Here is a 23,042-nt window from a genome sequence, read left to right on the forward strand (position 1 = left end):
ATTTCATTTTATAATTCTATTCACATAAATATGTTGGCTTATTTTTAATCTATGCCTTCTATAAACACAGCCTTTGGAAACTTTGGGAAAGACCAGATATAATAGTAGCTGTAATTTATTGAATGTTTACCGTGAGCCAAGTGCTACATTGTTGTATGAACATTTAGTTTTCCCAGTTACCTTCTGGAAGAGAGACTGGTTACTCCCACTTTTCTGTTTTACAGATGAGGAAATAGAAGCACACAAAAGTCCAATTCCTTGCACAAAGTCATCAGCCAGTAAGTGGCAGAGCTGGAATTTGAATCCAAGTGGTCTGACCTCAGAGCCCATCTTCTCAACCGCCATTCACTTTGATTCCCTGACAGGGAGGTCAGAGTCCCAAAGAGTTCAGGTGAAGGAGACAAGACAAATGCATGACTTGTCTCCATCAGCACTGGGCGTACATATGACTTTGAAGTAGATACTTGTTAGACTATAGGGAAAAATGTTCTCATCTTCAAAACACTTAATATGAGACTTGCTTTCTTAGTGTTCCTTTACTCTCACACCCATTAGTTCCTCTAATCTCTCCAAAGAGATTTGGGAGCTGTGTTCTCTCAGCTGTTCTGGATGGAATTTCCAACCCATCTATTAGTTTTCTGAACCTGTTCTCTCACTCTTTTGTGCTAAATTCAAAGACAAAGACAATGTGAAAATAGGAATTTGTGGCCACTATAAATCTTCATGTACCTTGTATAAACCTAAGGCAGGCATAGAATTGAAAGCTGCAACAGCTCTGACCAGGCTGCATTGAAATGCCAAAAATAAATTGTGTATTTGTATGTGTGTATATAGATATAGTATGTGTATATATATATAGTGTATATATACTATATATAGTATGTGTATATATAGTATATATACTATATATAGTATGTGTATATATAGTATATATAGTATATATATTGTATATAGTATATATATTGTGTATGTATATACACAAACATACATATATGAAAATATAAATATAGGGGCTGCATCTGCACATTGTGTGGACTAAGTGCCTTTAGGAACACATCTGTTGTAAATGAAAGAAAGGCATCATTACTTACAGGATTGGACTTGGATTTTCCTAGGCTCTTTGTGTTCAATTAAGGCTTTTAGTTTGACCAAAAAGATCAGGAAAATGTCATTCAGACGTATCAGCTGAGGGACTAATACAGAATTCTGGGTAGAGCTACTTGAATAGTAAAGGCAATTTCATTTAAGGATATATCTACTAGTTTAGCAACAGCTGTGTCCTTAAGCCCTGCAGCATGCTACTTCAGTGCTCCTTGAGCTCTCTGAGGTGTCCAGCTGTTCCCCTGGAGCATTCTCCCTCCCTTTGTCTATGGTGATGTCTCATCCTGGCTCCCCACTCTAAGATAGAATTTCATCCTTCCTGAAAGACCCTTTGGTTGTACCCACCCCTAATGGGCAGCAGGCAGTGACCCAGGAAAGCCAGTGGGGAGGAGGCTGCAGTGTGTCTGCCTGTTATTAGGAGAAAAGGAAGCATTGTGTCTAGTGAAGCTGGATTTGTTGGAGTGACATTTCTTTGTCACTTTCAGTTTTTTTGAATTCTATTTGCTGTCTGGGATTTGACTCCTTTTTCCTTGGCTACCTTCTTTCCTTAGATTCCAGCTCACCATCTCTGAATTTCCAAAGGAAAATGGTGGCTTTTTGAGAGTTAAGTAACTCCTTTCTTATTGAGTCCCAATTTAAGTAGAATTTAAAGACTATAATTAAAATTTCCTCAATCAGTGGCCTTTAGTGGAGTGTAGCTTTTGTTATTTTTAGACATTAACATTTGTTAAAACCTGTTGGTTTTTCTGTTATTCTCTGAACTTCCTGATATGTTTGAAATAGTTCAAAATTTAAAAACTTACCATACTCCTCCTAAAAAGATTTTTTAAATCTTTAAACAAAATTAGAAAAACTTACTTAACAATGTTTTAAATAGGTACTACCTGCATATAAATATTTTAAATTATATTTGCAATAGAGCCATTTATGTTCTTTTCCCTCAGCTCCCTTTGAAGCCAGCAGAATACTCTGCCCTGACCAGCTGTATGACCTTGGCTGAGCCATTTAATTTTCTGTGTCTCATCTTCCTCGTCTGTAAAAGGAGGACAATATTGGAACCTACTTTATAGAGTGTTGTGAGGAGTAAATGAGCTATGTACCTAAAGCTCTTAGGATAGGATGTGGCAACAACAAATGATCAGTTGTTTTTTTTTTTTTTTTTTTTTTGAGACGGAGTCTCGCTCTGTCGCCCAGGCTGGAGTGCAGTGGCGCCATCTCTGCTCACTGCAAGCTCCGCCTCCCGGGTTCACGCCATTCTCCTGCCTCAGCCTCCGGAGTAGCTGGGACTACAGGCGCCCGCCACCACGCCTGGCTAATTTTTTGTATTTTTAGTAGAGACGGGGTTTCACCGTGGTCTCGATCTCCTGACCTCGTGATCCGCCCGCCTCGGCCTCCCAAAGTGCTGGGATTACAAGCGTGAGCCACCGCGCCCGGCCCGATCAGTTGTTATTGTTGTTGTCGTTTTTTTTTTTTTTTTTGAGACGGAGTCTTGCTCTGTCGCCCAGGCTGGAGTGCAGTGGCACGATCTTGGCTCACTGCAAGCTCCGCCTCCCAGGTTCACGCCATTCTCCTGCCTCAGCCTCTCTTGAGTAGCTGGGACTACAGGCGCCTGCCACCACACCCGGCTAATTTTTTGTATTTTAATAGAGACGGGGTTTCACTGTGGTCTCGATCTCCTGACCTCGTGATCCGCCCGCCTCGGCCTCCCAAAGTGCTGGGATTACAAGCGTGAGCCACCGCGCCCGGCCTATTGTTGTTATTTTGAGGCGGAGTCTCACTCTGTTGCCCAGGCTGGATTTTGGCAGTGGCATGATCTTGGCTCACTGCAACCTCCACCTCCTGGGTTCAAGTGATTCTCCTGCCTCAGCCTCCTGAGTAGCTGAGATTACAGGCACCTGCCACCACACCCGGCTAATTTTTATATTTTTAGTAGAGACGGGGTTTTGCCATGTTGGCCAGCCTGGTCTTGAACTCCTGACCTCAGGTGATCCACCTGCCTCAGCCTCCCAAAGTGCTGGGATTACGGGCGAGAGCCACCATGCCCGGCCCCTGTTGTTGTTTTAAGAGACAAGGTGTCACTATGTTGCCCAGGCTGGTCTCGAACTCCTGGGCTAAAGCTAGTTGTTGTTATTAACATTTCTTAAAAAGCAAAATGCAAGATAGTTAAAAATAATAACTTATTTTTCCCATTATGACATTATAAACAAATGTTTAGTGGTTATGTTGACCTTGTCTTTGGAATCAACCCAATGTGGATTTAAATCACAGTGCCCTCCCTCATAGAGTATGGATGAACTTAACCTCTCTCTGGGTGAAATATGAATAATGCTGTCTATCTTATGAGTATGAGAGTGAAGGAGATAGTATAAAGAAGTACTTAAAATACCTTGGCACACAATAAATACTTCATAAATGATAACTGTTACCTTTTCATTATGACCCAAATTGGCATATTTCCTTCTAGTCTCATATGCAAATTTTAAAGTCATAATTAAACAGTGTTAGTACAATTTCATTTCTTGCTTTTTTCAAGTAATATTTTATAATAAATCCCTTTCACAGTAACTACATAAACTTCAAATTCATCATTTCAATGATTATATAATATTTCATTAAATATATGATAATTTATATCACCCTTTAGTATTGAACATTCAGGTTATTTCCACCTTTACCATTATGAATGATGCTATGTGGAACAACTTTATATATATAACCTTTCATATTTTTGTAGCATTGCCTTAGAAAAGATTCCCTGAAGCATCTTAACTGTATGTGACTACTTTCATGATCCTTTGAATGTGTTTTTTATCTCTTTCACTGAAAGATAGGCTTCTGTATAAGGCTTACCACTTTATCCTTAGTACCTAGCACATCATCAATGTTCAATAAATATTTATTGAATTAATGAACAAATGAACATATTATAATATTATTTTCCAAAAGTGGTTAGACTTTATGTTTTCATTCTATTCTCTTTTAACAACACTCCTAAAAGCAGAGGCGCTTTCTGTATGACACAGGAGTAATCAGAAAGGTAACAGTAACAGGTAATATTTTTTTAGTACTTTCTGTGCCCCAGGCATCAATCATCCTGAGTATGTTGCATGTATTACCTCATCCAATTTGCTTAGCATCCACCATACAATTCACTATGGTGAGTACTATTGTTACAGGATCTTTGGGGTATCATTTTTCTGGCTGGAAACCTGTGGCTGGTGACACCTTTGCCTGAGTTTTACTTGGGCCTGCTGGGCTCATTCCACCCACTTGGCCTGGCAGGCTGTGCTCAGTTCACACTACCGCCCTGGCTTCCACGCCTCCAAGGGAGACTGTGAGTCAGGCGTGGAGCAGCGAGGGGTGTGTGAGCAAGCGTGGAGTACAGCCACTAAGCAGTTGGACACACCAGCTGCTGCCGTGGGGCAGGCAGCTCTAGGTGCTGGCATGGGTTCCAGTTCTCTGCAAAGCTGTGGCTGGGCCAGGCACACTACAAGCAGCTTCCCCAGTTGGCATTGTTTGTGTTATAGCTGTTTCAGCTTGGCGGGTACTGAGTTCTTGTTCTGTGATCAGGAAGAATGAGATACATGGACAAATGGAGGGTGAGTAAGACAAAAATGAGCTTTACTGAGTGATAGAACAGCTCAGAGGGAATTCACATGTGTAGCCCCTTTCCACAGCCAGGGTGTCCCATAGAGTGTTCAGCCCCTAGCAGAGAGGAGACCCTGGAGTGGGAAGCTCCTCTCTACAGGCAGGTCGTCCAGTCGTCCTGTATCTCTCAGCAGAGAGGAGGCTCTGGAGTGGGTTGTTCCCCTCTGCTGCTGATAATCCTATTTCTACAGCTGTCAGCAGAGAGGAGGCCCTGGAGTGGGTAGCTCTTCTCTGTGGCTGGTTTTCCCAACATCTGCTCAGCTCTGATTGAGCCCGGGTCTTTAATGGGCCTCAGAGGGGAGGAAGTGTGCACCGGTTGGTCTATGGGTGGCCATAGGCAGGCCCAGAAAAGGCACACAAATTCCCACTGTGGTGGGACTGGCAGCCCTGCCCCCAGCCTTCAGGCCCTCCCTGGCCTGAAGATGGAGATTCATCTGGGACCTGCTCCCTTCCGTCCAGGAAGCTGTCTGCCTCCTGCTGCCATTTGTGGCATCCAGATTTGGCCCTGATGTTGCTCGGAGATTGGAGCAGGCCCTGACAGCTGAGAGAAGCCAGGCAGCAGGGACAGGCACTTCCAAGTCTGTGAGTGCATGGGGGCCCTTCCCGCTCCCCCCGGCCCCTAAGAGTGTAGGGATGCCTTGGTTTGCAGTGTGCTTTGGGTGGTTGCAGCTGTGCCCATGGGGGCAGGGTTTCTGCCTGCTCCGTGGAGCAGGAGGCCTGGGTCTGCAGCTGCAGTTTGGGTGGCTGTAGCTGTGCCCAGGCAGGCGGGGCTGCCACCTGCCCCTGGGCTCCTGCCAGCTTCATGGAGCATGCAGCCCTGGCCGTGCCTCCCTGTTGCAGCCAGCAGTGATAGCAGTGGCAGGCCGTTTGGAGCAGCTGCTGCCATTACTATCATTACCATTTTATAGATGAGGAGGCATAGAGAAGTGAGTTGACTTGCCCAAGATCACACAGGTGGTGAGTGGTAGAATCCAGATTTAAACTAGACAGTGGGACTCAGACTGAGCACATAATTACTAGGCTGCCTGGCTTTAAGGTACTGAAAATTTCCTCTCATGCTAGCTGCAGTGGCTCATGCATGCCTGTAATCCCACCTACTCAAGAGGCTGAGGTGGGAGGATTGCTTGAGCCCAGGAGCTCAAGGCCTCAGTGAGCTATGATTGAACTGCTGCACTCCAGCCTGGGCAACAGAGTGTGAGACCCCATTTCTAAAACGAAAAAGGAAATTCCCCCTCATTTTACTTTTCCAGCAGCTCACTTCTTTACTTCAGCCACTGTAACAGACTATTTTCTAGAGAACCTGAATTTGTTGGCCAAATTCCATATAAGATATGAATCAGAGCTGTCCCTCAGTCTTGGGAATTTTGCATCAGTCTCCAAACAACCAGAATTGCTTACAGCACTTGGTTTTTTAAAACAATCCCACCCTTGCAGTTCACCAAGTGAAGGATTTGTGAATTTTTTAAAAATACAAGCCTTAATTTTTTTATTGAAAGGAATAATTTTATTAGATTCTTTAACATTAAAGACAGATGGTAGATTTGGAACATCGTCCATGTGGGAGATATTAATCCATGCAGGGATATCTCAACCAAATCATACAAAGAATATCCTAGGGATTAACCAAGAACACTCCCCACTTAGTTAGCAATTGAAATAGTAGAGCAACTTTTAAGAAGTATCAACATTATTACATCTGTTTCTTCAGTGTCTCCTTCCCCTTACCAGTTTATTACAGGGTTTGGGAGCTTTAAAGAGCATTTATATATACAGTAGTCCCTCTTATCTTTGGTGGATATGTTCCAAGACCCCCAGTGGATGCCTGAAACCGTGGATAGTATGGAACTTTACATACACTATGTACGAATTTCTTTTTCCTTCTTCACAGTGTCATGGATAGAAGACCTGTTCTTACCATAGATCTTAGCAACCTCAGCATATGATTTTTTTTCTTTCTTTCTTCATTTGAGAACTTTCACCTTTTCACTTACAGGAAACACATTGTGGCTTCTCTTCAACATATCTGAATTGCCAGCATCACTACTTTTGCACTTTGGGGCCCTTATGAAGTAAAATAAGAATTACTTGAACACAGGCACAGTGATACTGCAATGGTTGATCTGATAGCTCAGAGGGCTACAGAGTGACTAATAGGCCAGTAGTGTCTACAGTGTGGATATCCTGGACAAAGAGATGATTCATGTGCCAGGACAGAAGATTTCATCACACTTCTCAGAATGTCATGCACTTAAAAACTTATGAATTTTTTATTTCTGGAATTTTCCACTTAATATTTTTGGACCACAGTTGACTGTGGGTAACTGAAACTGTGGAAAACAAAACTACAGATAAGGGGTGACTATAAGCACTGCGGGCATTTTTTTTTTTTTGCAAATAGTTGACTTAAAAACAGCCCATGGTTTATTTTTAGGCTATTATCTGCGTATAGAGATTTTATTTTTTTAATCATTTAGTAGCTTTCCTGTATGTAGCTTTTTTTTTCTGATTACTCTTTTTAATTTGTAGTGTTAAGTATGTGGAATTAAAACACAAATGTCACTTCCTAAACTTGCCGTGGACTTACTGTTCCTTCACTCCACAGGTAGTGCAAAGGATGAGGAGTGAAGTCAAGGTATCATATTTATGTTACTTTTGTTAATGACAGCACTCTGGCTAACCTTGTACTTCATTCACCCACTGCGGGTTTTGTCCCCAAGAAATGATGACCATGTTCAGTACTGAAAGGCTTTTAGTGGGAAGTGAAGGGCCCTCCATATTGGCATTACACAATGGAATTCTAATAGGCAGATATTGTGTTAAAGCAGAAATGCTTCCCTGTGGAATGTTTCTCTTCTGGCTTCTCCAGAGTGCACAAGGGAGCTTCACTTAGTGTCAGCAGAAAACAAAATTCATTTGCATACATGGGGAGGTGCTTTTTTTCTTACAGCAATTTCAGGAACTACATGTTCCCTGCCTCTTCTAAATTAATAAAATTAAAACCATGCAGATGTAGATGGAAATTATTTTTTGTTTGTAGGAAGGAATGTGCCTAAGCTGACATGTCATTTTTTGGTAATTTGAGAAAACCCTATAAACACACCTTTTCAAGGAGATAGTATACGGAAGGCTCAGAGTCACAAAAATCAGGGTGTGAAGCTGGATTATGCTACTTTTTTTTTTTTTTTTTTTTTTTTTGAGATGGAGTCTCATTCTGTTGCTCAGGCTGGAGTGCAATGGCTTGATTTCGGCTCACTGCAACCTCCACCTCCCAGGTTCAAGTGATTCTCCAACTTCAGCCTCCTGACTAGCTGGGGCACATCACCATGCCTGGCTAAGTTTTGTATTTTTTGTGGAGATAGGGTTTCATCATCTTGGCCAGGCTGGTCTCAAACTCCTGACCTCAAGTGATCCACCCACCTCAGCCTCCCAAAGTGCTGGGTTTATAGGTGTCAGCTACTGTGCCTGGCCTGATTTTGCCACTTATTAATTGAGTGTCTTTGGTTACCTGTTTTAACCTAGCTGAACTTCATTTTTCTCATGTAATTGAGTTGTAGGTAGGATGTGAGGGTGAAGGCATGTAATGTGCTCAGCACAGTCTAGTAGATAGAGGACTTAGCCTTCTTGCTAATTAGTTCTTTCCCTGGAACTGGATTCTAGTTCTGTCTCTGATGACCACTGTGACCTGAGGAAACCTGGTTTACCCTGCTGGGCCTAATAGTGTGAAACAGAAGTGTTAGTGACTCTTAGAGGTGATGTGAAGGGCAAGGCAAATGTGAACAAGCATGAGGTGAGCCCCTGCTGGTATTTCCTATAGGTCACCAGCCTCTAGCTGAATGTGGGGAGGTGCCTCACTGCAGAAGTCCCATTTTGAGGGGCCCCTAGTCAGAGAGAGTCCATATATAAATCAGTAGCTACTTTTTAGGACACAGGAAGAATGGGAGGTAATGGTTAACAAAAGTCTGTTGTGTGCCAGTAGCTTTATATGTTGCCTCATTTAATCTTCAGGAGTGATCCTGCAGGGAAGTGTACTTATTCTCTTCCCTCCACCCATTTTCAGGCACAGAAACACATTCAGTGAGGCAAGTAAGCACTCATTGTGGAATGAGGTGGAGAAAATCCAGATTTAAATCCTAGGTCTGCCACTTGCTACCTACATGACTTTGAACAAGTCATTTATCTCTCCGAGGCTGAGTTTTCTTACCTGGAAATGGTGAGAGCAGAACTGTCTTACCTCACAGGACTATTGAGAGGGTTAAATGAGATAATGTAAGTAAAGTGTCAGCATACAGTAAGCCCATAATAAATTTAATTCATTAGATTCAATATTGAGGTTTGGTGATATCGGTTTTTGACTGAAATATGGCTTTGAAAAATTCTATTTTGTTGAAAGGAAACACCTGACTTGAAGACACAGTAGACCGACCTTTTATATAAGGAAGATCATTGACTTATAGAATTGTATGAACCTGTGGGGAAGAAGGGTAGAGATACAAGATAAAAGCAGAATTATCTGGGCAGCTGTTGGATTTATTTACTGTTTGAGCATCAATTGGATTCATTTATTCTGTTAAAGACAATTTGTTGATAAAATGTACAAGCATGCTGCTAACCACTTTATCTCAGAATAGGGAAGAAAAAAGGGAAAATTATGACTGAGCTTAAGTCTGATTAATAGTGAAAAAATGGCTGATAAAGGGGAAATAATAGGAACCTTGTTGCTTTTCACTTGGGCACATTTGAGAGTACAGGAGTTAGTACTGGGATGCTCTGGTGCCAGCCACTAAAACAGTTCCTTACTCTTCAACGTGAGGAAGCACTGTCTCGTAATTAAGCACAGATGGTCTAAGGAACAGTATGCTTCCCATGAATGGAGATTTCCAGCAGGTAACAGATGATCAACTGTTATAAATGTCATGGATGGACATGGCACTGGGGGAGAGGCCATATTTTGCATGAAGTGCAAGTGAGGAAAAATAAAATTATATGCAGGTCAAATTTTTTAAAATTCAAAATGAAAATAGATTAATTGAGTCACATTGGAAGGTGGCGGAAGTAACTTTGTAAAATAGAAAAACACCAGCGACTTAAATCTTCATGTTAAGTTAGGGTTTATTTGAAAATCAGCAACATGGAAATGATTTATTAATTGATCTTTCATTCTGTTATTTGATTGCAGGAAATCTCTTTAAATCAGGTGGACCATTTTTGATTCTTTGCTTAGAGTTTCCTATCTGGACTAGAAAATATAAGGTCCTTTCCAATTTTTAGACTTTATTATTTGAGGATATATTCTTTTCCATTAAAATTGTGAGAATTAAATATTCTCTTTAAGGAGAGAGAAAGCTTTATAATGTGAAGCAAAGACATCTGAATTATTGTATCAGTTTAATGTTCTGCAGTTACACCTAAAGATTTTGGGTTACTTATAAAAATAAAAATGAATCTTAAGAGTTTATTAGCTACTATGGGAAAATTATATTGAAGCCATACATTCTAGCAGGCTATTTCTAATTGAAAAACATTGTCTTTAAAACAGTTTGTAGATGGGATTAGATATTGATTCATATATTAAGATTCATGTTATTTTGTTTGGGAGCAGGACTAAAATACCTTGCTATGTACCTGCTATGGTTTGAATGTGTCCCCCCAAAGCACGTGTTGGAAACTTAATCCTTGGTGCAACGGTGTTGGAAGTGACCTAATGAGAAGTGTTTAGATAGTGAGGGCTCCAGCCCTTTGAATGGATTCATGCCAATTATAAAAGGGCTTGAAACTGAGTTCAATCTCTTGGTTTCTTGTACATGCTCTCTTGCCAAGTGGTACCTTCTGCCATGTTATAACACAGCAAGAAGGCCCTTGCCAGATGCACTCCCTCAATCTTAGACTTCCCAGCCTCCAGCACCGTAAGCCAAATAAACTTTTTTTTTGTTTACAAATCACTCAGCCTATAGTATTCTGTTACAGCAGCACAACACAGACTAGTTCCAACGGTGTAGTGGGGGTTTTCACTTTTGCATTCTCATTTAAACTTCCCATCCCCACAGTGTAGTAAGATTTAAGGTCCTGGATTCTTAAGCCTGATTGTCTCCTGTCAAATTGAGGTTTAGTTACTGTGTGATTTTGAACAGGTTGTTTAATTTCTCTGAGCCTTGGTCTCATCCAAAAAAAAAAAAAAAAGGGGAGATGGGAGGGTAAAATAAGTGATTGCAGGCAAAGAGCTTGGCATACTGTATGTGCCAATGAATTTTAACTGTTTATTTTAGATTATTATTAGGTGTTATTCCACTTTCTAGATAAAGTTCTGCATCTAAAAGGATTAGACAGCATCAGATTAAAAGTTGGATAAAAGTTGCTTTATTGTGGTAGAAGATCTCTTCATGGAGAAGGGTCATGCAGTATTCTCTTACCTTTTGATGAGAAAACTGGATGTAGATCCCTTCCCCCTTTCCTCCCTTCATCTCTTCCTTCCTCCCATGCAGTTCCCACTCCCATCCATTTTTTTTCTTGCTTTTTTTTGAGATGGAATCTTGCTCTTATTGCCCAGGCTGGAGTGCAGTGGTGCGATCTCGGCTCACCACAATCTTTGCCTCCCAGGTTCAAGCAATTCTCCTGCCTCAGCCTCCCAAGTAGCTGGGATTACAGGCATGCATCACCACACCCGGCTAATTTTGTATTTTTAGTAGAGACGGCATTTCTCCATGTTGGTCAGGCTGGTCTTGAACTCCTGAACTCAGGTGATCTGCCTGCCTCAGCCTCCCAAAGTGTTGGGATTACAGGCGTGAGCCACTGCGCCTGGCCACTCCCATCCATTTTCTTAAGCCTCCTTCTGCTTGGTCTTTCTCTTTGTGTGTCACACTTACGACTAGACTTTGGGTCTTACTCAAATCCCTCTTCTTCAAGTGGCTTCTGCAAGTCCTTCCTTCCTGCAACATTAGTTTCCACTTCCTTTCTTCCATTATACAGTCACTTAGCAACAGGGATACATTCTGAGAAATATATTATTAGACGATTTTGTCATTGTACAAACCTCATAGAATGCACAAACCTAGATGGTAGAGCCTACAACATACCCAGGCTATATGGTACAGCCAGTTGCTCCTAGGCTATAAATCTGTACTCATGTACTGTACTGAATACTGTAGGCAACTGTAACACAATGATAACTGTTTGTGTATCCAAACATAGCTAAATACAGGAAACAGTAGAGTAAACATGGTATAAAAAAAGGGTATACCTGTATAGGACACTTACTGTGAATGAAGCTTGCAGGATTGGAAGTTTCTCTGGGTGGGTGAGTCAGTAAGTGGTGAGTAGGAAGGCATAGGACTTTACCGGACATTACTGTGCATTACTGCAGATTTATAAACCCTTTGCACTTAGGCTACACTACATTATAAACAAATACTTTTGTTTCTTCAACAACAAAATAACCTTAGCTTGCTTTAACATTTTTTACTTTATAAAATTGTAAATTTTAACTTTTTGACTATTTTGTTATAACCCTTAGCTTAAAATGCAAACACATTGCACAGGTATGCAAAAGTATTTTTTCTTTATATCCTTATTCTAGAAACTTTTTTCTATTTTAAAAATTTTTAATTTTAATTTTAATTTTTTAAACTTTTTTGTTAAAAGCAAAGGCATATACGTTCACACATTAGCCTAGGCCTACACAGAATCAGGATCATCAATCTCATTGTCTTTCACCTTCACATCTTGTCCCACTGGAAAGTCTGCAGGGGCAGTAACATGGAGCTGTCATCTGCTGTGATAACAATGCCTTCTTCTGGTATACCTCCTGAAGGACCTGCCTGAGGCTTTTACAGTTAACATTTTTTCAGAGACAGGGTCTCTCACTTTGTTGCCCAGGCTGTAGTGCAGTGGCATAATCATAGTTCACTGCAGCCTCAAACTCCTGAACTCAAGTAATCCTAAAGAGGTAAGACTACAGGCTAGTGTCACTGCATCTGGCTAATTAATTTTTTTTTTTCTTGTAGAGAAGGGGTCTTACTATGTTGCCAAGGCTGGTCTCAAACTCCTGGCCTTAAGCAATCCTCCCACCTCAGCCTCTCCCAGAGTGCCACCATGCCTAGCCCTATAGTTAATTTTTTTTTCATAAGTAGAAGTACATTCTAAAATGATAAAAAGTACAACATAATATATAAACCAGTAGTATAGTCATTTATCATAATTATCAAGTATTATGGTGTCATAATTGTATGTGCTATACTTTTATACAACTGACAGTGCAATAGGTTTGTTTACACCAATGTCACCACATGAGGAATGTGTTGGGCTATGATGCTATGACAGCTACAAGGTCACCAGGTGATACGATTGTTTTCAGCTCCTGTACAGTCTTATGGGACCACCATCATATATATCATCTGTCATTGACTGAAACGTCATCAAGCAGCACATTACTGTACTTTTTTCTTTTAAAAGTCATAGTGTTTCTCAGAGGCTGTCTTGCCGTTTGGTTATTTTTAATTCCTCTATTTCCTCTGAAGAGGCCGATGGCCCATTGAGTAGAGGCTTCTTGTCTTATCTGCATCCCTGTTCCACATAGCTTCCCTGCCCTTCCTTACACACAGTGGGTGCATCAGTTCATGGTGTTTACTCCAAAGCCATGACCCATAAGAAAGCATTATTTCCAGTGGGGGTATTTAATACCAATCTTTTATCACTGATAATTAAATGAGCAATTCTCTTTTGTTAAGAGTTCCCTGTGGATGCACCTTTTGAGAACTGCTTCAGAAAATTTTTGTTTGGTCTAATATTACTCTCTTCCAAGCCTTCTACATAAATCAGAGCTTCTCAAGGAAGAATCAGTTTTATAGCAAAGTAAATATACTGTTTGAATTTAGCCACCTTTAGTTTCAACTTATTCCTGATCCTCTTAAGACAAGTTTGTGTTTTTAGTAATAATCAGCTATTTCTCAGAGACTCTTAGAGTGTAGAATTTGTGAAGTGTTTTGAATCTGACTCTGAGACTCCTTTGTGGGGATACATTTGGCCAGCACAGCTCTGGTATTAGGGAAATGAACCTGCAAGATAGCTCACTTATCTGTACATTGGCAAATAGAGAAAGATAGCCTTGTAATAGAGAAAAAAAATCTCAGAGGGGAAAGAAATAATAAAATCAAGCTGGTTTATGGTTTGTCAGTCCAAAAACCTTTTAAGCCTTATCTGTAAATGTAGGTCCACTTAATGTTTGTTCTGCATTTCAGGCATCATTGCGTGATAAGTGGTGTAAATTTAGCCCCTTTAAGCCTGATCTCCTGGGGGTTGAGATTTAAGCGTTGGAACTTTATTTGAAAGGACTCTATTGATTGGGCTTTGATTTGGTCCTTCTTTACCAAAGAGAGGTACTAAATCATGGCTTAGCTTCCCTGTTAGGTGTTTTTTTTTCTTTTTTGTTTATTTTATAGGCCTCTCTCTCCCTGCCCCCATTCTCCGTGTTCCATTTCTAACTGTTCTGCTTAAAAAGACTAAAGTGCTATGAGAGAGGGGGGAAAAAGAGAAAGAAAAATCAACTGTCACCCTGTGAACTTAATTGATTCAATAAATAACATCTTTCAATTCCCAAGGAAAACCTCAGTCTTCACTTATGTCAATTAGTGTTCAGTTCAATAAGTGGTGGAGGTCTTAATTTAGATGGATGGGAAAGTTTGCAGGTCGTTACCTCCTAGGGAAAGACTGTGCTTTTCTTATTTTAAAGTCATACTGTCTGGATTTATGCTCTACTCTGTAAAAAGAAGCTTGAAAGAGAATTAATGTGATAGTTTTTATTCTTCCTGAAAATAGAAAGAAGACATTTAATTATTGTCCAGAGATTTGTTAGAATAAAAAAGTGAAATGAGGGAATGAAAATTTTCTGGAATCTATTAGACTATAAACTCCATGAGGGCAGGAACTATCTTGTTCATTCACCATTTAATCTCTAGTGCACATAGCAGGTGCATAGTATATATTTGTTAACTGGATCTGTTTTTAAGGCAATAAGAACAAAAAGGGGGCACAATGCAGGTTTTCTGTTAAGAATTTAGTTAATTTTCATTTCACTGGTTGTTTCATCCCTTGGCCCCAATCCCCTTTCCCCTAATTCTTTTCTTTTTTTTTTTTTTTTTTTTTTTTTGAGACAGAGTCTCACTCTGTCACCAGGCTGGAGTGCAGTGGCATGATCTTGGCTCACTGCAACCTTTGCCTCACTGGTTAAGCAATTCTCTGGTCTTAGCCTCCTGAGTAGCTGGGACTACAGGCACCCACCACCACGCCCAGCTAATTTTTGTATTTTTAGTAGAGACAGGGTTTCACCATGTTGGCCAGGATGGTCTCCATCTCGACCTCGTGATCCACCTGCCTCAGCCTCCCAAAGTACTGGGATTACAGGCATGAGCCACCATGCCTGGCCTCCCCTAATTCTTTAAATGGCAGGTACCTCTTAAGAGTGCAGTATATACTATATCTTCAGAAATGATTAAGGATACTTATTTAATCAATTCCAAGACTGTCAGAGTTGGAAGAGATGGTGTAAAGCTGCTATTTACAAATTCTAGTAAATGAACTGGTTGTGTTTCAGAATCACATTGAAATGGGATAGTTCCCTGACCCCTTCCCATGACTTATGAAGGGGTTGGCTCATTTACTCAGCAAGCAGCTCTCAACCCCTTGCAAAAGGGGGAGCACACAGGTGAGCAGGTGCAGATGCCAGGATGAGTGCTTTTGGGCAACCAGCAGGAGCAGAACTCTGTGCGGGCCTATGGAAGCATCTAGAGGTTGCCTGTGACCCTCAGAACCCCAGAGAGTGCATGTTATAGTGTGCTCTTTTAGCTTTGTCATTCATGGATGGCTTAAGTGTTAAACAGCTCAGTGGAGGGTCAGTGTGACAGCCTCTTGCACTTGCACCCAGGTCCTTGTCCTGCGTCCAGGAAGAATCAGGTGGTGTAAATGAATTGAAGGGTGGTGAATGTGAAGGATTTTACTGAGCAGTGGAAGTGGCTCTCAGCGGGATGGGGAGCTGGAAAGGGGATGGAGTGGAAAGGTCATCTTCCCCTGGAGTTTGGCTGTCCCTGGCTGAATTCTTCTCCAAGGTCCTGCCATCAGGCCATCCCTCTGAAGTCAAGCTGCTTCACTCCAATGTCCAGCTGCTTCTTCTCCTCTCTCCTCTGCCACTCTGCCACTCCACCAGTGGCGCCTGGGGTTTTTATGGGTACAGGATGGGGGGTGGGGTGGGCCAGGGTGGTTTTGGAAAAGGCAACATTCATGTGGGAAAACAGGAATGCATATTCTGACTTTGTGCCACAGGACCAGGCTTGAGGGTGTGGCCCTCACCAGGGACTGCCCTTTTCTACCCAGTATTTTCCTTCTACCTGTCCTTATCAACATGAAGTGTGTTATACACATACAGACTCAGGCCTGAGCCTTGAAATTTCTGACTGAGTCAAACACACTCTTGGGTAGACTCTTGAGAGTCTGTTTTCTTTTGTGACTTCCCTTAGTAATGCTAGAGTGCAGCTGGGTATAGAAAGCACTAATCCCGTCTAGCTCTCAGTGCCCTGACATCTGTGGTCTATGTTACTCCTTGGTAAAAGTGATCAGCCTAAGGTACCTAGCGGAATGATTGGTGGAGCTGTGACTAGAACTCAGGTCTCCTACCTCTGACAGTGGTGCTCCTGGTCCTATGGTTTGCTGCTTTGGTTTAGCAAACACTCCTTACTACTCAGCATTCTCTCAAGATCCAGTAATACTTTTTCCTTCCAAGAGAATGGTAGTATTTGTGGTGATGGCCAGGCAGAATCTGAAGGACCTTCTGAATCCTCAAGGAAATACTAACTTTAGTTTAGTCTACTTTGGTGTTAAATATATTTTATTGTCTTCTCTAGTGATGCCTTTGATTACCCTCCGTCCCCATCCCTGGGCTCAGATTCCAAGTAGGAAGTCCCTGCCTTTTTCCTGCAGGCCAACTTGGTGTTCACAGCCCTGCCTAGTCATAAGAGGATCATATGGGTGCCTGTTAAGGGCATAGAGCTCTGGTGTCTGCTTGAGTCCCATTAAATCAGAATTTTCCTGGGAGGGGCCTGGGGATCTGTATTTTAAGTTCCCCTTATCATTATTCTTCTCTGCAATAATTCTTAGGCTCAGGTCTCTGAAAATAGCAGCTCCCTTTCCCATGGATCCAACTTTGATGTTCTGGAGACCTCAGTATATAATTGCATTATAACCCTGTCTTCCCACTTGAAGGTTTATCCTCTGGTCTGTAAAACTTGTCCTTTAAGGAGGAAAGGAATTTATGCTTTCTTCCAAGGTAGAATTTTTCTGGACAGGATGCTGAGTAGACAGGTGGGTATGGACAGTAGCAGAATGAACATTGCAAGAAGGTTCATGTAGGCCTTTGAAAAGGAAGAGGGTGCCTGTGCTCTTTCCCTGGCTTTATTACTTAATAGTTGTGTGACTCCGGGCAAATTATTTAAACCTCTTTGAATTTCTGTTTCTTCATCAGTAAAATGTGGGTAAGGATAGTACTTATTTGGAGGTTTTATGTGTATTAAGGTGTCCTAGGTGAGCTCTTGGGGCACAGACTCAGTTTGAGATTTGTCTGCAGGTGGTATTGGAGAGTGCACTCAGGAACAACTCTTGTCATGGGGTATGGGAAGGGATTTTTGAACTGCAATGCACTTGCAACAGGTCTTAGCTGATCCCTTGGGGAGCTTTGAGGGTTGGATGCTCCTCAGAGTTGTCCCAAATTAAGGGAAGGGGGCCAGGTCTTTATACCCCTGTACCTACCAGTCATCCAATGATATAGGCTGCCCCTGGAGGGACATGACTTCAGGTAAGGCAGCTCCCTTTGGCTGAGGGTGGCTGTGTGCCAACAGCAGCCTACAGTCTTGGTGGAAAGGGAAGGAGTGCTTTAGTTCTGGGAGGGGTCTCAGTGGTACACCATAGCAGTAGCTACCCCTGGGTAATGCACATAAAACCCCAGCAGTGAATCTAGCATATTTGTAAATGTTCAATGAATATTAACTACTGCCATTATCATTGTAGCTCTGGCAGGGCCACTTTCAAGAAGTTATTTAACTACTCTTGGGCTGTTTTCTTATGTTTAAAATGGAGATCATAAGCTCCATTCTGCCTGTGTCCCTGAGTAGTTCTGAGCACATGCGGAGATAATGTATGTGAAATTGCTGAGTAAAATATTATAAAAATGTCAGGTATGGCTATGAGCCTACTTTGTTGAAATGAATATATGGCCATGACCTGGATTATTTGAAGGGAAAAGGTTGTGATAAATGTAAAAGTACTTGTCTGTGAAATAGGGCGTTTTAATTTATTTTTCCTTCTTTCTATAGGGAATTAGGATCATGGAGATGCTGCTAAAGGAACAGTGTGGTACCCCCTTAGCTGAATAAAGAATCATCAGTGAGTACCAAAAGCAAAGTCAGAATTATTTACGCAAGCCATGTTTTCATGCTTATCAACCTGGTATTCTACAGCAGCCTCCCTGGGCTATTCACACTGCATATTTCCCAGTTATATGCACAGAATACTATTTCACAGGTGTTTTATCTCTTCAGTACTTTTATTTACTTGGTTCTTTGATTTTCAGAGCAGTTTTGTATTACATGCTGGGTTACAACTCTATTCAAATTGTTAAAACCGTTGCACAATCTACCATGATTGAGAGCCTCAAGGTGTCATAGATTTGTAAAGACTGCAGCTCAGATTAACTGAAGCTTAATGTTTTTGTTCTGAAAATAATCAAAGGAAGGCTTTAAAAATGTAATTGGAGCAGGAAGAGAAACAAAGAAGGGGCATGTTGATTGGCCAGTGAAACAGATATCTCTTATTAGTCATATGTATTTCCACTGATTGTGAGTAGCTGCCTGAAATGCTATTGAAAGGGATTCTGAGGTCTTGAGAGTAATTCCCAGGCTCTAGGTAAGAGTGCCTTGATGGTTAACAGTGTCTGCCATGGGCACAGGATGAAAGGAGGGATAGCACTCATGCCGAAGCACGTGCCACATCTAGTTTAGGGCAAATGGTATAGGGTTAACAGATAGTGGGGGATTGCAGAACTACTCAACTCCCTACCCCCACCCCCTAAATTTCTATTGTGTGAATCAGGGAGAATGGTCTTTATAGTGGAAAGGGCAGGGCAGAGTTATTTAAGAGAGAATCAAAGCCCCAAATAAATGAGTATGATAGATTTACATCTTACAGAATTTATAGGCCTTAGGTTTTTTTGTTTTTGTTTGTTTGTTTGTTTGAGATGGAGTCTTGCTCTGTTGCCCAGGCTGGAGTGCAGTGGTACAATCTTGGCTCACTGCAACCTCCACCTCCCTGCAACCTCCGCCTCTCAGGTTCAAGCGATTCTCCTGCTTCAGCCTCCCAAGTAGCAGGAACTACAGGTGTGCACCACCATGCCCAGCTAATTTTTGTATTTTTAGTAGAGATTGGGTTTTGCCATGCTGGCCAGGCTGGTCTTGAACTCTTGACCTTGTGATCCACCTGCCTCAGCCTCCCAAAGTGCTAGGATTACAGGCGTGAGCCACTGTGCCAGGCCAGGCCTTAGGTTTTTAACATCTGAGGGTTGAAACCTTTGAATAAAACAAACTTTGCCTTGGGTAATGTAGAATTACTTCAAGTTTTCTTGTGTTGGTTTAAAAGTTGAGACACATGGTCTTGTGTAAGCAACCTGGCATTCTAATTGTGATAAACAATAAAGTTTGAGAGCAGTTAACCAAAAGAAGCAAAAGGAACATCATATACAAGCACCTTGGCGTGCAAAGCATGCTGTCCAGACCTGTGAATGAACATTATTTGCAGAATTGTAAAGTCTTTCTGCTTATTTGCAGGTTGGACTACATTTTGATTAATATTAAACCTCTGTATACTTAATACATATTAATAGATTCCTTTATTATTGAAAAAGTTAAACAAGATAATTTCATTTAGCATAGGCATACACATAGCAGGTGCTCATAAATGTTGGAATTGAATCTAAATGTGGTTTACTCCTACACCCACCCTGTTCCTTAAAAAATTATAGAGAACAACTTGGCCACATCTCCCTGTTTTTCTCAGCTAGCATATTTGTGAGGCTCACTAAGCACCTCTTGTACTTGCATGCTTAGGCACAGATCCCATCTTACTCTGGGGGGTGGGATCACGAGTCAGCTCCAAGGTAAATGAGGGAATGAGGGGTTTCCATTTCCATGGGAAGGGTATACACCTATTGGTCTTCAAACTTCAAATTAGTGTTTTTGAAACTTTCTTGAGCATCAGAGTCATCTGGAGGATTTGTTAACACAGATTGGTGGGCCCCACTCCCCAAGCTCTGATTCAGTAGGTCTGAAATGGGGCCTGAGCATTTGTTTCTAACAGATTTCCAGGTGATGGTGGTCCTGGTCCTGGGGCCACACTTTGAGAATGGCAGTTTTAAATGAGTTCACATCTCTGGGTGGAGAAAGATGAAATGCCAGGGCACTGAGAAAGCTAATAGCTAGGAGTTAGATATTGTTGTCATGTATTCAGTCAACTTTTGCTTAATAGGAAGAATGATATTCTTTGTATAGCTTTTCCCTGATTTTAGCATCTCAGCTTCTTGTTTGCCCCCTTTTTTGTTGCTTAAATGTGGCCAGGCTCCACCCTGGAGCAAATGCAGTTGAAAAGAGGGGAGGTGAGATTCACATCAACTTGTACTTTAAATCAATTTGGATTTAAATTGTTGGTAGTGAAGATGAGTAAATTAAACAAGTTTACAGCATTACCTATTGTCTTGTTACCCGTGTTCTGTGTTTTGTTTTGTTTTCTTTTGAGACAGGGTCTCACTGTTCTGTCACCCAGGCTGGGGTGTAGTGGCGCAATCACGGCTCACCACAGCCTTGACCCCTGGGGCTCAAGCAATCCTCACACCTCCGCCCCCTTAGTAGCTGGGACCATAGGCGTGCACCACCACACCTGACTAATTTTTTCCTTTTTTATAGAGATGAAGTCTCCCTATGTTGCCCAGGCTGGTGTGTGTGTTTGTTTGTCCTGTGGTTGAGGGCTAAGACATGAACTCAGGGCATCGTATTGTTTGTGAAAAGCAACTTATTCTCCTCTCTTAAGTGAAATAGTCGAGGTCTGAATATAACCAGGAGTTTAGTACAGGACAGTTGCATTTAATGCATTCAATGCAATGAAATTTTCTGAAGGATTTATATAATTCAAACTCTCAAAATTCATGACCAGTTTTCTCAGAGGAGTAACTGTAAAGTACGGGATATATGTATATGTATGTATGTACTCTTACCACATAAATCTACAATTTGATGTTGCATCGAATGCTGCCAGCTTATTCCTTTCCTTTTCTCCCATTTTCTTGACTGTTTTTACAAAGTTTTTCAAGTTTGAAATGCGCCTATTTTAATGGAACTTTTTAATTTCTCAGAATTAACTATATGGAAAATGGAGGGGGTGGTTGTCGGTGGGGGTACTACTGTTTTCACGAGTTGTAAAATGCTACATTAAAAGAAGTAGGGGAAATTAGCTCTGTAGCTATAATAAAGTAGAGGTCAAAAAACTACATACAGCCTGTAAACCAAATTTAGCCTGCTGCCTCCTTTTATAAATAAAGTTTTATTGGAACACAACTATGCTCCTATGCTCAAAGCTACAACTGCGGAGTTGAATAGTTATAACAATGACCTTACAGCTGCAAGCATAAAATATTTACTGTCTGGTCCTTGAAGAAAATTTTTGCCTACTGAGTTAGTGTCCTAAATTAACATCAAGGAGTGTTGTGGTGATTGTTTGGCCTTTTAAAATACAGTGTTTGATCACGTCTTACCCCTAAAGTTTATAGTTTGACAGTTTGTTTTTCTTGCATTAGCTCTAACGTCAACACTTTGTGAAGACTTGGCTGATTTTATATTAAGACATAAAAAGGTATTAAAATCATAATAACAGGAAGTTAAAATGCCAGCAACAGTGGTCACTAAAATTGCTCATAAAGTTCCAATGCATGTACACAATGGAGTAGACATATAGGCATTTAGTTTGGCACATAAAGTGGCACTGTGATGAGGCTGTAGGATAGGTGCTATTTATAGTTTACTCAATTTGCCCGCTTTGGAATTTTGCAATTTTTAATACTTAAAGGACGTTTTGTGGGATTTGCAGAAATGTGCGTAAAGAGACAATATTTAATATTTTTATATCATATCACATTTTAATTTTTCATAATTTAAATTCACATAGAAAGTGACTACATTCTACATTGTACCTAATATTAAAGATACTTCACAGAACTCTCTGACCTGTATGTCCAAGTGGGCATTTGAAAATTAGAAAGCTTAGAAGGTGATTTCTGTCATGAGCCAAAATGTGGATCACATAAATCTCACTAACCAATATGCTTGTGGCATTGCTGTTGACACATCCATTTGATAGATTTTTGATTTCCTGTCATTTTTGAATAAAACAAATAACGCTGACATCTGTCTGTTCTTGCCACTGGCAGTTGGGAGATCAGGCTTGGTGAGATTTGACAACATAGCAGAGTTCTATCACATTGGAATGATTAAGACCTCGATTTTAGCTATATCTTAACTCTTCTCTGAACCAGCTCCTTTGGGTAGTTGGACTTAATAAAATGAGGTGCTTGCCTTGTTCGAAGATCATTAGGACGGAGAAATGCAATTTCAAGAATTATCCGTAGTGATAGAATTCAAGTGGACTCTGAAGAGTTGCTTTAGAAAAGAGGGCAAATAAGTATTGATTGGTGAGACATGTTTATGAGGTGATGAAGCCTGTTTGCTTTCTCTTGCAGGAGAGCTGTATCCGTGTCTACTTTTTTATTTTTATTTTTATTTTTTGAGAATCACTTCTTGGCCACAACACATCACAGACACAGTTTCTGGAATACAGGTTTGAGGATACAGTGTTGGCAGCTTCAAGAAGAGAAGACCTTCTTGCCAGGACATAAAATGTTACCCTCCTCTGGGAGCCTGCTTTGAATAGTGGGACTCAGTGAGATAAGACCTTCTTGCTGGATTTTTATGACACAATCTCTTTATAATTTTACAAATAAAGGAAAAAAGACCCATGTAAGTTATGTGTGCCCTTCCTCAGGGTGTTCTGCTGGTTGTCTGGTGATGGTGTCAGGGCAGCTAAGGACAGGATAAAGGCCTAGAGAGGGTGCTTGTGCCCTTGTGTTATCAGCACCATTGTTCATAGGATTTGTGAGGGGATTCTGGAACCAATAAGGGAGTTGAATTGGTACCTGATTCACGGGTGGACTGGAACAAACA

General features: G+C 41.1%; 1 protein-coding gene across 2 annotated transcripts in view; it reads left to right on the plus strand.

The window, feature by feature from the left end:
- PRELID2 (PRELI domain containing 2) overlaps positions 1–22,842 on the plus strand; it is a 76,178-nt gene extending 53,336 nt beyond the window's left edge. For both annotated transcript variants that reach the window (XM_055285795.2, XM_055285794.2), the window contains 2 exons: positions 18,099–18,168; positions 22,562–22,842. In XM_055285795.2, coding sequence (XP_055141770.1) covers positions 18,099–18,158 — 60 coding nt within the window. In that variant the 3' untranslated portion in view covers positions 18,159–18,168; positions 22,562–22,842. The remainder of the gene's footprint in view (positions 1–18,098; positions 18,169–22,561) is intronic.
- The last annotated feature ends 200 nt before the right edge of the window (positions 22,843–23,042 follow it).

This window comes from Symphalangus syndactylus, chromosome 7 (genome assembly GCF_028878055.3).
Source record: "Symphalangus syndactylus isolate Jambi chromosome 7, NHGRI_mSymSyn1-v2.1_pri, whole genome shotgun sequence".
Lineage (NCBI taxonomy): Eukaryota > Metazoa > Chordata > Mammalia > Primates > Hylobatidae > Symphalangus > Symphalangus syndactylus.